Below are 14,399 nucleotides of genomic sequence, written 5' to 3' on the forward strand. Positions count from 1 at the left end.
AGACGCACAGGGAATTTATGACACAAGACACACGGAGCTTCTCTTTCCTGCTTCTCCTTCCTTTTCTCCATATTTATCACATCAAGATAATTCTTATCTGATCAGTACATGTTACTAACTTGACCCCTTTTCCCGGAGTTTCTGTGCCTTAGCGCCCGCGGATGCAGGGCCACAGCTGTGGCCGCACCATGGATTATGATTGTGGATCGCGTGTCGGAGGTCGCAATGGTGGATCCAGTTCGGTGGATTCTGTATCGTGCCAGCTGATCGTCGTTGTAATGGAGGATCCTTTGTCGCGTTGGCATCGGATGATGAGGGACCACGACCGAGGCGGCAGCTGATAATGGATTCTAACTGGCGGCGGTGGACAATGACTGTGGATTATAGTGGATCCCATCCTGATGCTGGATCGTGGTCTTGCTGCTGGCCAGAGACTGTGATTGCAGCGGGACTGCCTGACACATAGTATTGAAAAATGTTTAGCCTAATGGATGCTGCTAAAAATCCTGATGATGTTTTCTTACACCTGACATCTATTGCACTTCTGTCCGTCCTGAGAGAGGGATCCCTCACATGTGGCTCTCTCTGAGGTTTCTACATATTTTTACCTGTGAAAAGGGTTTTTAGTAGTTTTTCCTTACTCTTGTTGAGGGTTAAGGACAGAGGATGTCACACAATGTTAAAGCCCCATGAGACGAATTGTTATTTGTGAATGTGGGCTATACAAATAAAACTTGATTGATTGATTGATTGAAGCCTTTGTTCTGGATTATTATTAGTGTTTTCTGCTTACTAATATCAGGGTGTTATATGAGAATTTTACCGTGACTTTATTATACAATTCTATATATGCACTTTATCCCACAAATAAAAATGGTGCTGTGTTCTCTCCATGAGAATGAGAATTGTTTGCCCATTACTTTGTATTCATCCAGTTTACTTTTGCACTCTATAGACACTATAATAATCTAATATAGCCCTGGATATATCAAAGTAGACCCCACAACTTGTTGGATGAATGTGTTTTTGCTCTACCCTAGTAATTAATTTCCAATAAACAACAACAACAACAAATGAGTAGAGCTGTATCAGCACTATAAATTAACTGACGAGAAACAAAGGCTGTTTTTTACAGATCATCAAATCTACATAAACCATTGGAAGAGGTAAAGTAAGCAACTGCGTACAAACATAGTTGTAACAGAGGCGAGCGAGACACTGTATACTTTCTCCTTTTGGATTGGACTTTATTTCACTCTCATCTTGTGTCTTAGTTTATTATGGATTATATTTTTTTTTATGTCTGGTAATTTTATAATGCATCATATACTTTTCAAGGCAAAAAAGTGAAACCAATAAGGTCTGGACCCATTGTTACCATGTTGGTCTACTGACACACTTAAATTATTGTTATGTTGTGTTGTGTGGTTGTTTGAATACTCATTGCTACTGTTACAAAGGAATTCCTTCAGACTGTGAAGCAAAATCAACCAAACATGCTGTATTTTCTTCAGGCGAAGACAAGTCTCCAGATTACCAGGTATCTTGGTCTGGTACATTTGTAATGTAACCATGTAAACTTCATATCCAAGAACACCTCTTTAATAACAGTCCAGTGTGAAAACAATGACTCACCAAGTGAACAGGGGAGGACATCAACAAAAGAAAGTATAAGAAACAAATCCTACAGGGACGAGACAGAGCAACGTAGAAAAGCAAAAACAGGCAAAGGAAATCATGAAGAAGAGAGCGCAAACAGAAATAAAAATTGCAGGAGCAACCAGGAGTTATAAGAAGTACCACACAGAGACGGGAGTATTGAGGATGATAAACAGAGGAATTTAGGACGGGAGGAATGTATGATGAGAGATATGAAAGAGATGATGAAAAAAGGGAAGAAAGTTCCTGTGAGTTTTAGTGACTCAGAGAGTAGAGTGGTGGTCCAATGATTCACCCTGCGGCTTCAGCCTCGATCCTACTGAAAGGTCAGAGCTTTCTTTAAAGTACCGGTAGCCACGTCTCCCTTCCTCTGCCCTGTCTAAACCACAGCTAATTGCCTTTGTGCCAGAATGTGTGCGCATGTTTTGTTTCCATTGTAGTGCCACTGCTCATTCCTCCTGCTCCAGCCAGAATTGGTGTCACCTTGAAGCACAGAGCCCATGTTGTGACAGAAGATTCTGGCCAACAGGGACAGACTAAATGCCACCTAGCTGGCTGTTTATCGATGTGAAAATGTGTGTTTGTCTTTGTGTGTGTGTGCGTGTGTGTGTGTGTTTGCATACATGCATGTGTGTGTCTGTGTGTGTGTGTCAAAAACAACTGGTCTAGAGCACTCATATGACTGCACTGGGACCCTTTCTAAAGCCCCACTGCTGGAATAATAGATTACACATTCCTCTGTTGGCTCCCATAGCCAGACACAGTTAGGGTGATAACTGCCAAAGCTGTGAAAGGGCTTGTGTACATTTGGAGATTCATACTCTTATACTCCATTGACTTTTCTGAGGCAGATTAGAGACAGTTTCTCTGAAAATGTCTGTGTGGCTGGAAACTGCTGAAGTGGATGTCTATTTTGTACTTTCTATTTTATTTACTTTGAAATGTAAAATAAAGATTCATACAATATACGTACGTATATACAGTATATATATATATATATGTCTATATATAGATATAGATATACGTATGTGACTAATATTTATTCATATCCATTGGCTTGGTCATAACATATCCCCTACTTACAGTGTAACTGACTGTAACACAAAAGCTGCTTTTAGACATGAGCAAGAGATTGTCTGACATCTTTCACAGCAACAGAAAAATGTCCCAAGCATTCTGATGAGGGGGGGTGCCTGGATGAAGCGAGCAGGATGTAGGATATAACGTATAAGTTCCGCTGCTGAAGTCACCAACAACACGTTTTTGTATACAGCACATTGACATCCAGCTTCAGCCCTTAAAGCCAGTTTGTGTTTCTCATGTCAGAGACGTCATCAACACACTGACTCACTTGGTGGGAATTTTCCTGCAGTAACCTCACATAGACTAAATTGAACGTTCTGGACAATGTCTGGAGCAACTGACTTGAAAATGTGCCTTCTCACAGCTCCTTTGGAACATTTCTGGAAAATATCCAGACTTCAGTGGCTGTTTAAAGCATAGTAGTTGATAGGAGTCTTGGAAAACTGTCTAACTGAAATCCATTGAAACTACTTGAAACCAAAAAAACTGTGCAATTTCTTCTCAGAGGAGCACAACGGAAGTTTCTCCTGAATGCAGCAGATTTCATCGAGATGCAGTTAAACTCTTGACATTCACATGGCCAGTGTAATACTGGTTTGTAAGTGTTTCTCTGTGGTTTGGATGAACCTACCCATAAATGCTTGGTAAGTTTGGTCTGTTGTCTTTTGTGAGGAACTTAAGACAAATATTTCAATAAAAGCAAAATAAACTCAACTAAAACTAAACCCAGAAAAAAAATTATAATATTCAGTTAACACACACAACATTGCCACCAGCATGAATATAATCAGTATGAATATTACCAACATCATTGTATCCAACACTTTTCCACTTACCTTGTGAAGCCCTGACGAGAGAAATGAATCCAGAGATAATTTTTTTCTTAAATTATCAGATTTTCTCTTTTCATGAACAAAGTATTTTTCCTGATCTTTGCGTAAGAATCATTGGTTGGGTCTCTGAACCAAGTCCATCCCATCAGTAGAAGTCACTAAAGTTAAACCCCGCCTGCTCGCTGTCCCACTGCCTCAGTGGTTAGAGTGCCAAGGTCACTGGTCAACTGGTCGATACACGTGATTGGGGGATATCACAGAAAAAGACAGTTGTTTCATTTCTAAGTGACTGTGGGCTAATGGGGAGTGTTATGTATGTGTTTTTCAGTGGAGATGGAAAAGGGGAGATTCACAGTAAGGAGAACTTCACTAGTGTTTGTGTATGAAGTTCATGATTTCTGTAATTGGTCAACTGAAGCTCCTGCAAGTATACATACAGGAAACAAGCCTGCGAGTATCAATCATTCTGCAATAACTGATTTATTATCTGTGGTTAATAAGTAAATACGTGCTGAATAAATAACTGATTCACATGCAGGCTAGATCCTGAGCGTAAAAAATTTAAACAAAAGAGAGTAAATAAGAAAAAGAGAGAGGAAAGGCCCATATGTTTGTATTTGTGTGTGTGCTGTGGGGGGAACAAAACTAATGGAAGAAATATTAGGATGCAGGTAGAAGGAGCAAAATGAATAAAAGAGAGAAGAATGAGTGACTGAGGAAGAGAGGGGTGTCGGCTACAGAAACATACGGGTGACTTGCTGTGTATGTGCCTGCTATTCAAAGCAGAATAATAAATGTGCCTTTGCTCCGATCCTGAAGCTCTCCACTCATTTTCTCTGCTGTCTTCACTTTCCATCTGTCATTGACTCTCTCTCCTCCTCCTTCTATTCTGCTGTTACTCTCACACACACACACACACGCACAAACACACACACTTTGAAATGTCAGTATGTGTGCTTTTGGAAATATCTGAGTATACGCGCATGGTTCAAAGTGTCTCCATATTACTGTATGCATCAGTGTACATTTTGCAAAAGCTATGTGTGTGTGTGTGTGTGTGGAGTGAGTGAATGAGTGAAGAGGAGGCATTTGTGTCCGTGTGTGAGCATGCTTGCATTCATGTGACTGTACGAAAGTTAAAGCTTGCCATATGACCTAAAGCCAGACACTACTGTGTTCGGTTGAGCCTCACAGCTGAGAGGAGGAAGAAGCCAGCTGATTCATACACACACACACACACACACACACACACACACACACACAGTAGCAGGCCTGTGTGGTTGGTGGAGAGCGAGGGAGGAAGGGAGGCAAGACAGAACAAAGGAAAACATGAAGGATAAGAGGACAACATGAAAAAAGGAAACAGGAGGGAAAGAGGTGAATATAAAGAGGTGAAGAAGGAATAGAACGTGCAGCTGTGGTGAGATGTGGAAGAAAGCAGAAAATGTGTGATTGAGAGAAACGAAGAGGGAGATCCAAAACCCTGTGCAGGTAACAGCATGTTCTGCCCTCTAGTCTAATAACTGCTCTGTTGGATGCATCCAAATTGAAAACCATATGAGCGCTTCTCCCTTATTATCTCTCCTTCTCCCGCTATCTTTCTCCTCCCTATGTCCCATTTCTCCATCTCACATTTTTCCATCTGTCCTGTCCTTCTTTTTTTCTCCCTTTTCCCTCATTTTTTAAAATTTCTTTTAGTGGATCTCACAACTATCTCAATTAAAAAAACTGCCACAATCAATCACCTTCCTTTTCAAGCAAGTTTGGAAATCCCCAAAGGATCATATTTCAACGACAAATAAAAAATACCTGAATGAATGACAGAGGAAATGCAGAAATGTTTTCCCATCATAGTCCAATCATGTTTCAAGGCCAATTCCAAAATGGCCTTTTACAAAATGTCATTAATCTTAAAAGATACAGTGACAAATATTAAATTATCATTCACATAAACTAACATTTGTGATGACAATCTTAATATTCTTTTTTTTATTATCATTATCAAAATATCCACTGATTGCCTTTAATTAACCATATTTACTGACAACGTGTGTGGCCCTGTCTTTCTTTAGCTTCCATTTAGTGTGGAGGTCACTGAATGGTTTAATATAAAACAAAGTGAATCATGTGCTATGAATAGAGTAACAATAGATCCCAACCAAACATAACACATAGTGTTCTGGTGGCTAATGGGTCTGCATCGTAAAACCAGATTGATTTTTCTTTTCCATCAGTTAATTAATATACATAATAGTAATTGGCTTAGTTTTTGCGGTTAAAAAAGAGGATTGTGTAGTTTTTTCAGTTTACCTCCCTGTTGTTCATCTGAATTGACCTTTACTATCACTTCAACACTGTAAGCCCTGGTGGTTGCTGCTGGCTCTCTGCCTCCTTGCCTTCTGTCCTCTCTCCCTCCTTCCCTCTTACCTCACTCTCTCATCCTTCTCTCATCTCTCCCCCCTCTCTCTCTCTGTCTTTCTTCCCAGGTAGCCCGGGCTAATTGTTACATCGTTCTAGCACTAAAGTCGCCCTGTGTGGGAAGCGTGGCTGAATGCCGCTGGGTCTAACGCAGCATGGGGGATGGAGAATTGAACAAGCATTGGCCATCAGAGCTGGTTAGCTTCACAAAGACCCTGTCACAACTGCACTCACAAAACAACCTGTTTACTACCCAGGACCCCCGCAATTACCAGCTCCTCAGCAGGGGCCGTGCTGGCGCCTGGGGAGAACTAACACTATCAGAAGAGAGAGGGGGGGAAGGAGAAGGGAGGGAGGGTGAGCCCCATTAAGAGGCTGAGGCAGGGTGGTGGGTAGGTGATGGATCCTAAGGGACAAGCATGGGGTGAGCATGTGTGTGTGCTTGCGTATGTGTGTGTGTTTGTGTTTGTGTTTGTGTGTGTGTGTGTGTGTGTGTGTGTGTGTGTGTGTGTGTGTGTGTGTGTGTGTGTGTGTGTGTGTGTGTAAAGGCAAACAATGTCCTAATTAAATTTAATATGACAGTCAACTTAATCTTGACTTTTATACCAAAACTTTAGTTTTTATTTCACCTGCTTATATTGAGTTGTCTTTACTTGCCATGTATGCCTGCATACATGTTCCATTTGATAATAGTAACTTGATTTTTCTCAGCATGTTCTTTAGGGAATGTGTTAAAATTGGGTCCTGAATCAACACAGCTGTCAGTTGGTTCATGTTCAATAGTTTTATTGTTCTTCACATTGTTGCCTCCACCAAGGAGGTTATGTTTTCATCCGTCTGTCTGTCTCTCAGCAGGATTACTCAAAAACTACTGTCCCGATTTCCATGACTTTTTTGGAAGGGATGGAACATGATGACCCATGAATTTTGGAAAATCAGAATCAGAAAGGATTTATTGCTAAGTAGGTTTACACCTACCTGGAATTTTTCTTTGGTGAAAAGTCCAGAAAAATAGAAACATCAGTATTAGTAACTATACTTTCTTTAGCATGACGAGCGTTAGCTTGCTGGAGGTATGAGCAGCTCGTAATGAAATAATGCATTTTGTACAAAGTCATGTGCATAGTAACATTACTCACGTTTCTGCAACTTTTGCTTGTTGAGTTCCTGTCAACTTAATTTATCTTCACTACACCGTGATACGACATACACATTTATAATGGGACAGATTGAGCTTCCTCGAAAAATACTTTAAACAGAAAGCTTTAAATTTGATCTTGACGGTTAATTTCTTTACCACCTTCTATTGGATTTTTTGTTTTGCTTTTTGTGAAGAACTTTACAACTGTATTTTAAGCAGTGCTATAAAATCTCAAAACACTAACAATAAGTAATAGGAAGTCACCAAGTCAAGTTTAAATATTAGTTTAAATAATTTAAGAAAAGCTAACTTGTTATATTTGACTGTGTGTGTGGCTGTGTGTGTGTGCATGTGTGTGTGTGTGTGTGTATGAGATTTGATGCAGGCTGTCGTGTTGTATTGTACACAAAGCAGAGCAGAAGAAGAGATGAATTTGGCAAATGAAAGAGAAGTAATGGATGTTTCTTGTTATAGGGCTCTTGGAAAATCTGTCTTTTTTCTATTAGTCTATAAACTGACCATTAAAATGATTGAATCAATGAAGGAAGGAACTATCAAGGCTATAAATAGATGTCACGGAGGGACAAGGATTTTAGGATGCTGGGAATGGGATAATACAATGCTATTGATGTGTTGAGGGAAATGGTTGCACGTGAATCTACCTGTCGCCATGACCTGGCCCCTGACTCACAGGGACAGTGGGGCAGTGAAACAAGCAGCAGCACGGGGCCCCTACAACACAACACTGCTTCTCAACCGTCATATGTTGCACGATAAAGGATCCAACCTGAACACATTGTCCTGACTCTCAGAGAGATGGGGCTACATAATAAAAAGAAGGAAATAAACTGATGTCAGCTGATAATGCTGTTAACCTGAACATGTGCAGCATCTTCAGAAACTCGCTCAACCCCTAACCATCACATTTTCTAAGCAGTTTTAATATTGGTGATAGAAAAGGGACCAAGGACACCAAACTCTGTCTTTTTCTAAGATATTCAGGCTGTTTAATCAATTACTGCGGCTGCACAAATAACAGTGATGAAGCAGCTCTGGCATAACAGAGCGTAGCATCCTTGCACTTCACTTGTTGTCTTGTTAATCCTCCTCCAATGTCACTAGACTGCTTTTAATTTGATTGCTACAGATTCTGAAAACGTTGTTAGTCTCTGCGCAGCACCAGAGTGCGACATGTTGACACTGTTGCAGGTTAAAACTCTTCAGTGTGGAGTTACAGTCTGGCAAATTACTGCTGCTGATAATTACTTGTGTCCAAGATAAACAGGTCTCATGATTCGAATAAGTATATTTTTGTGTCACAAACAATAGCAAAGGAGCCACTACAGAGTCCTTGACTACACGGACATTTACAATGACCTGTAACAAAGTCTGACAGGGAGATGTAATCACTTCATAATCAACCAATTAGTTATTTACATACTAATGGCGTCGAGGACAAGACAGAAATAAACAGCAATGTCTAAATCTTAACAACCTGATTTAGTTGTTAGCTTTCGTTTGGAGTAGAGGGGACATGGGTCAGTTGAGAAACAGTGGGTTAGGGAGCCCGTACTGCCTGGACTAACTCTTATAAAACTCTGGATATACCCCACAGACTTCATTTCTTTCCAGGAGTATCTGATAAAACAGGTTGTTTTTCTCTAATTGCCCTCAACGGTGGAGAACACACACCTGAACTAATGGCATTCTATGAGCATAAAGGGCATTGAAATTGATTTGTTAGTTTTTAATGTGTTGCACCCTCTTATCTATACCCTTCCCTAATACAGCAATTCTATTTGATATATCCTCTTTCCCCCTAATCCCCTCAACTATGCTTTTCATCATCTCCACCGTAAGTCATCAGATACTCCTGGAGGCCATTCCCACCTGAAATTTCATCATCCGTCCAATCTGTCTTTCATCTTTGCTCCTCCAATCTTTCCATCTCTCCCTATCTTGGTCTTCTCTAAAGTGGGAACGGCGGCAGTGAAAGTCAGATGTGGTTGAGAAGTGGAAGGAGTTTTTTGTTATTTTCCTCTTTCTTCCTGCCCACTTACATTGCACATCTACGCGGATGGACTTGATGGCAGCCACCCCCACCCCGTTGTCGGCCTTGCAGTAGTAGCGACCCCCCTGCCCCCTCTGGATGCTCTTGATGCGTAGCGTCTCATTGTAGATTGGTCTCTCTTGGAACTTTTCTGATGCGCTGCCCGCCGTCTTCGTCCACCGTATCTGAGAAAGGAGGGAGAGGGAGGAACAGGTTAAATTGACGTGGACGCTGTCGGTTAAAGAGAGGATTGCTGAAGGACAGAATCAGTCAAGGTGTAATGGAAGAAAGGTGAGATGGCAACCGATCTCTACAAATGAGCAAAGATGATAACAACTTCCACTGCTCAAACCGATATTCAAGTTCATACACATTTTCATTATTAAACAAGAAAAAAAAATGTGACAGAACAATTCATAGTGAGTGACTTGTAACCTTGATCAATTAGTAACACAGGCGTAAAATCAATGCTGCCCTCCCTGGTCGCACACTTTTCATCTGTTATTTGCTTCTTTTGCATCTGTACCTAGAAGCAACAGTGATGTCACAGTTTACCGACACATCCTGGAGTAAACTTGTACAGCATTGCAGTGATTGAGACTTTAAACTGAGATTGTTTCCCCAAGTGAAGAGATAGGATCCGTTTTTTTAACCAAAGCCAAAATAATTAACTCTATTTATATTCACGAGACACACCCCTCTAGTAGCCATAGAAACCACGACTTCATTAATAAGTGTTATAAGTATTAATACTGTGACCATGACGATGACGCCCCTGTACTTTGTAATTTGTTATTTTAAACATGACTTTCCCTAAAGTTGAGGAAAGGTCTATGAAAGTTTGTTTGCTTTATAATTGATATTTTAGACCATTTTTAGTATTTAATGTGGGAATTGAAAATATGAAATAAGAAATAAGTTGATAGGCGCCCACAAAAACAGAAGAGGAAGAGAGTCACACACCGAAGCTCGTATGTGTCCAATAAATAATTCATATACAACCTGTATAAAAATACCGAGGAATATATAGCTTCCTTAAAGTTGCTCTGAGTTGCTGTATTGCATGTCTATATAAAGCAAATTAAGTGACACAAAAAGCATGGTTAAGACAGATAGCATCTTATTGTCACTGGGCAGCTCATTAAATTGTCTGAATAACTGAACAACAATTATAAATGTGCTTATCTTTTTTATCCTGGTGATACAATCACTGTCTGCTCCACAGAATTGGAACTAATGACACTAAGCGCGATGCTCCGTGGTGTCCATGATGCTCAACTCAGACTATTAAGAGTTTTGACAAACTCTATATGGCTTTTTCATGCTTCAATTATCCCATCTAGCTGAGCCAACACTGCGCGGCAGACAGCTACATGATATGTACTCTCGATTCATCAAATCCACTAACATATGCACACACACTTCAAAGATGCATCAAAGCCTGTAAACTCATCAGCGCTGCAATGTTGTTCTCGCTTTTGTGTGTGTGTGTGTGTGTGTGTGTGTGTGTGTGTGTGTGTGTGTGTGATGCAACTGTGTGTGTACAGTCCATTAATCCCTATTAACCCCTCTGTCTGCTATGAGCCCTGACAACACTATCAACCATGTCCTCTTGAGGAGGTCAGAGAGGATAATGGGCAAAAGTCACAGTGTGTATTTGTGCATGTAAATGTCTGTGTGTGTTTCTTGCTTTCGTGCACACTTGCCTGCGTCCCTGGATATGTACACAGTATCAGTGTCCATATAGACTCCTGCGTGCATATGAGTGTAAACGTGTGTGTGTTTGTGTGTGTGGGTGCGTGTGTATGTGTGTGTGTGTGTGTGTGTGTGTGCGCTGGTTAGAGAGCAGGTTGTATGGATTAGTGGATTATCAGGGCCTGTGTAAACGCTCAGTGTCTGTTTATTCAGCTCTGTTTGTGGGAGGGATTTGAGAAGGCGCACTGCCATTGATCAAACCAGCCAAGGTGAGCAATGAACCGAACCCTGTCTCTCCATGGTTTACTGACTCCAGTTTGCGTGTGTAGCTGTGTGTGTGTGTGTGTGTGTGTGTGTGTCTGTGTGTGGGTTTGTGCACAAGGGGGTCCGGACGTTTGTGTGAGATAAAAACAGGGAAGAGAGAGTGAAAGTGAGCATGAAGTGTGCATCTGTGTTATTTGGCTTTTATCCTTTCTATTCAAGGATTAAAAGATGAGTGGAAATCTTACAAATTACAAGCATTTCGTTTGTTCCCGCTTTGGACAGGGAACATTTTAAGAGTTATTCATGGGATTAGAGTTCAGGAACATAAAGATTAGGTTTAAGTTGGGGAGAATGTTAATCGCAAGATTAAGTGATAGGAGGCTTTCGCACGAAGAAAAAATGAAAACATAAAATATTACAGTTTAAAAAAGCAGTTCCTGTAAGTTTATTGACGTGTCCCTCTGTCTGTGTATATGACGAAATTCTACGAAAAGGAGGTTGAGCATGAAATCAGGATGATGTATTGCACTCAAAAGATTACAGAGATACAATATGGAATATGGAAGCAGCATTTGAGCTTAGAATAATACTGCAAAGAGTATTGTTAGATGAGGGGAACCCGGGGGTAAAATGCAGGAAAGGAAACAAGAGACAGAGTGTGTGAGGGAAAGAAAAAAAACAGCATGAGTTCTAGAGAAATACAGTAGGTATGTGTGTGAAAGAAAGACTGCATGTGTAAGTGAGATACGGTTATATTTTTCAGCGAGTGAAAGCACGTTAAAAAAAAAAGAGAATGAGAGAGAATGATATATAAAGTATTGCTGGCAGCGGTGTGATGGCAAGAGAAAAAGTGCTTCACACTGGGAGTTCCTCACCAGGGAGGCAGATGAAGCGAAATAGAGAAAGGTGATATTGCGAATAAAGGGGATATTGTGTGCAATGCAGATGACAGCCAGGAGGCACAGGAGCCTTTATCTGCCTGTGACACCAGCAGCTTAAACCCATCACCTGTGCTCTCTCTTTCTCTGACCTCTCCCTCCACACCTTTACCTTTTCTCTTCGTTCAATAGGCCTGTGAAGCTGCTCTCCCCCCCCCCCCCCCCCCCCAATGTCCCGACGGATATGTCTGGATATCTCACCCTCAGTCCTTTTTCTTTTCTCCCGTCTTATCACGTTTCTCTTCCCCTTCCTTTATTTCTGTACAAAGTACGGTGAAAGCCAAACACACACACTTGTCACCACATCTTGTGTCAAAATGCACATCCATTTACACACGTTGAAATATGCACATATTTCTCCACATTTCCACAGCCACACGGATGCATTTGTTGAGTCAGAGCCTTTTGTAATAATAGCTCTTGCATTTACTTAGAAACGTAACGCGAAGAGAAGAGTCGGGTTCCCCTGGGATTCAGCTCGACATGCAATGCAGCAGGTTTGGTTTGCTGTTCTCGTATTCAGCTGAAGAGCGGTGTGCTGTCGAGGACACAGATGTTTCCACAGTAGAACAGAAGCAGTGCAGAGAAGAGAGCAGCCTTGTCGGAGTATTGCGAGGGGGGAGTTAAGGAGTTTGTGTTTTTATGGGAGGGAGGGTGGTTAGGGCCATTAGCTCATATTCAAATTGGTTATTGAAGATTGCACTTAAACACTGACCAGAGCCAAGTGGGCCAGTAAATCGTCCATTAGTGGTTACATGTTATGTGACCGTCATTTGCAATAACAACATTTGCCCTTTACCAATGCAGCGCACTTTGTGAAGTTATGTCATGAGCCCAGTAAATATATTTGAGTCTTTGCAATGGTCATAACCAATAGGGCTCTGTTTTAATGATCTAAGCTAATGGTCTAAGTGCCTCTATACGATATGGAAGAAGACTGCAGACTAGCAAGTGAGACCATAAACTCCTTAAGAATTTTTTTACTGGCATAGAGTGAGAAAAGGGTCATTTTCTTGTTGACTTCTATAGAAACTGACAACTTTTTGCAATCAGTGGAGTCGCAACATTTTTTTTTCTGGAGAATACAAATTTCAGGTGCTTCCACCTTGGCTAGACTTCCAGGACCCAGAGTATACGTTTACTTTTATACAGTCTTTGGTTATACCGCAATTTCCTGGGGCTGCACAGAGTTTGGAAAACATTAAATATTTTACCAGGTGTTATTCAGCTGCCGTGTTTTTGAAGTCTAAACCCAGACAGTGGAGTCTGTGTTGTTTGAAGAAACACTGACTCTCTCCATTTAAGGCTTCGAGCTGAAACCAGATAGTTTTGGGACATTCAGCCGCACTACTCTCCAGCAGGTCGTCACTGCACCAAAGACATGTTGTTATTGATGTGCTGTGCGCTGAATTATGGATTCCAGCTGTTTATAAAAATTACATGAACAAACTTGATTGGAATTGTCAACCATGCTGCAGCCTGACAAGCAAGTCAGCATTTTAATAACGGTAGCTCACAGCTTCTCCGGCCACAGTTAACTTGCTGTGCTCCATAATACAGATGGATATTAACAATACACTGATGTGTCAGTTCATTAGGTATGTACACCTTGCACAATCCACTGCAATTCAATACAGAGACCCAGCAATAAAGCCTAACTCAATGGAGCTTATAATGTTTATTGGACAAAATATTACATACATCTTTCAATGTTGAACCTCCTGAAATGGCAGTGGAGTTGAATCAACACCCGCGTGAACCGCTGCCGTCAGAGAGTGAACATTATGAGCTTTGTAAAGGTAGGATTTATCACACAGCTCCTCTAGCGGTTTGCTTGTAGCTGAATGTAAAGAATAATCTGGCAATAGATTTCCGCCTCAGAGCTGTGACGGCTCGTAGGGAAAGAGGGAGATAAGGAGAGAAGGGTGTGTGCTGCTCCAGGTCATGAGGGAGATAGCTAATGTGTTGCAACTACGCTGACAGGTCAGTGGCCTGCAGCTGTCTGTCTAAACCTCTGTCTCCTTCCTCTCACAATCTTTTGTATGTTTGCGTGTGTCTCACTTCTTCTCATCACTTTCCCTCTGCCCCTCCTGTCTCTAAGCTTTAAGTTGTTCCTAACATCCCTCTTCTGCCCCTTCGCACACCACATGCAAGCACACACACAGCTTCCCTGCCTCTCCTGATCTGTCTCTCAGAGTGACACATCACAACAGGACGCTGCAGATACGCTCCAATGGCTGTCAGACCCTTTTGCCCTTCTGTCGAAAGAGGAAACGGCCAGCGTTACACAACAATAAAGGGACAAACATTAATTCTGA

At 41.3% G+C, this 14,399-nt stretch overlaps 1 protein-coding gene across 1 annotated transcript in view; it reads right to left on the minus strand.

Annotated features, from left to right (window-relative positions):
* Positions 1–14,399, minus strand: part of LOC132998627 (MAM domain-containing glycosylphosphatidylinositol anchor protein 1) — a 179,111-nt gene that overhangs the window by 106,434 nt on the left and 58,278 nt on the right. The window contains exon 4 of the mRNA XM_061068356.1: positions 9,195–9,369. Coding sequence (XP_060924339.1) covers positions 9,195–9,369 — 175 coding nt within the window. The remainder of the gene's footprint in view (positions 1–9,194; positions 9,370–14,399) is intronic.

This window comes from Limanda limanda, chromosome 3 (genome assembly GCF_963576545.1).
Source record: "Limanda limanda chromosome 3, fLimLim1.1, whole genome shotgun sequence".
Classification (NCBI taxonomy): Eukaryota; Metazoa; Chordata; class Actinopteri; order Pleuronectiformes; family Pleuronectidae; genus Limanda; species Limanda limanda.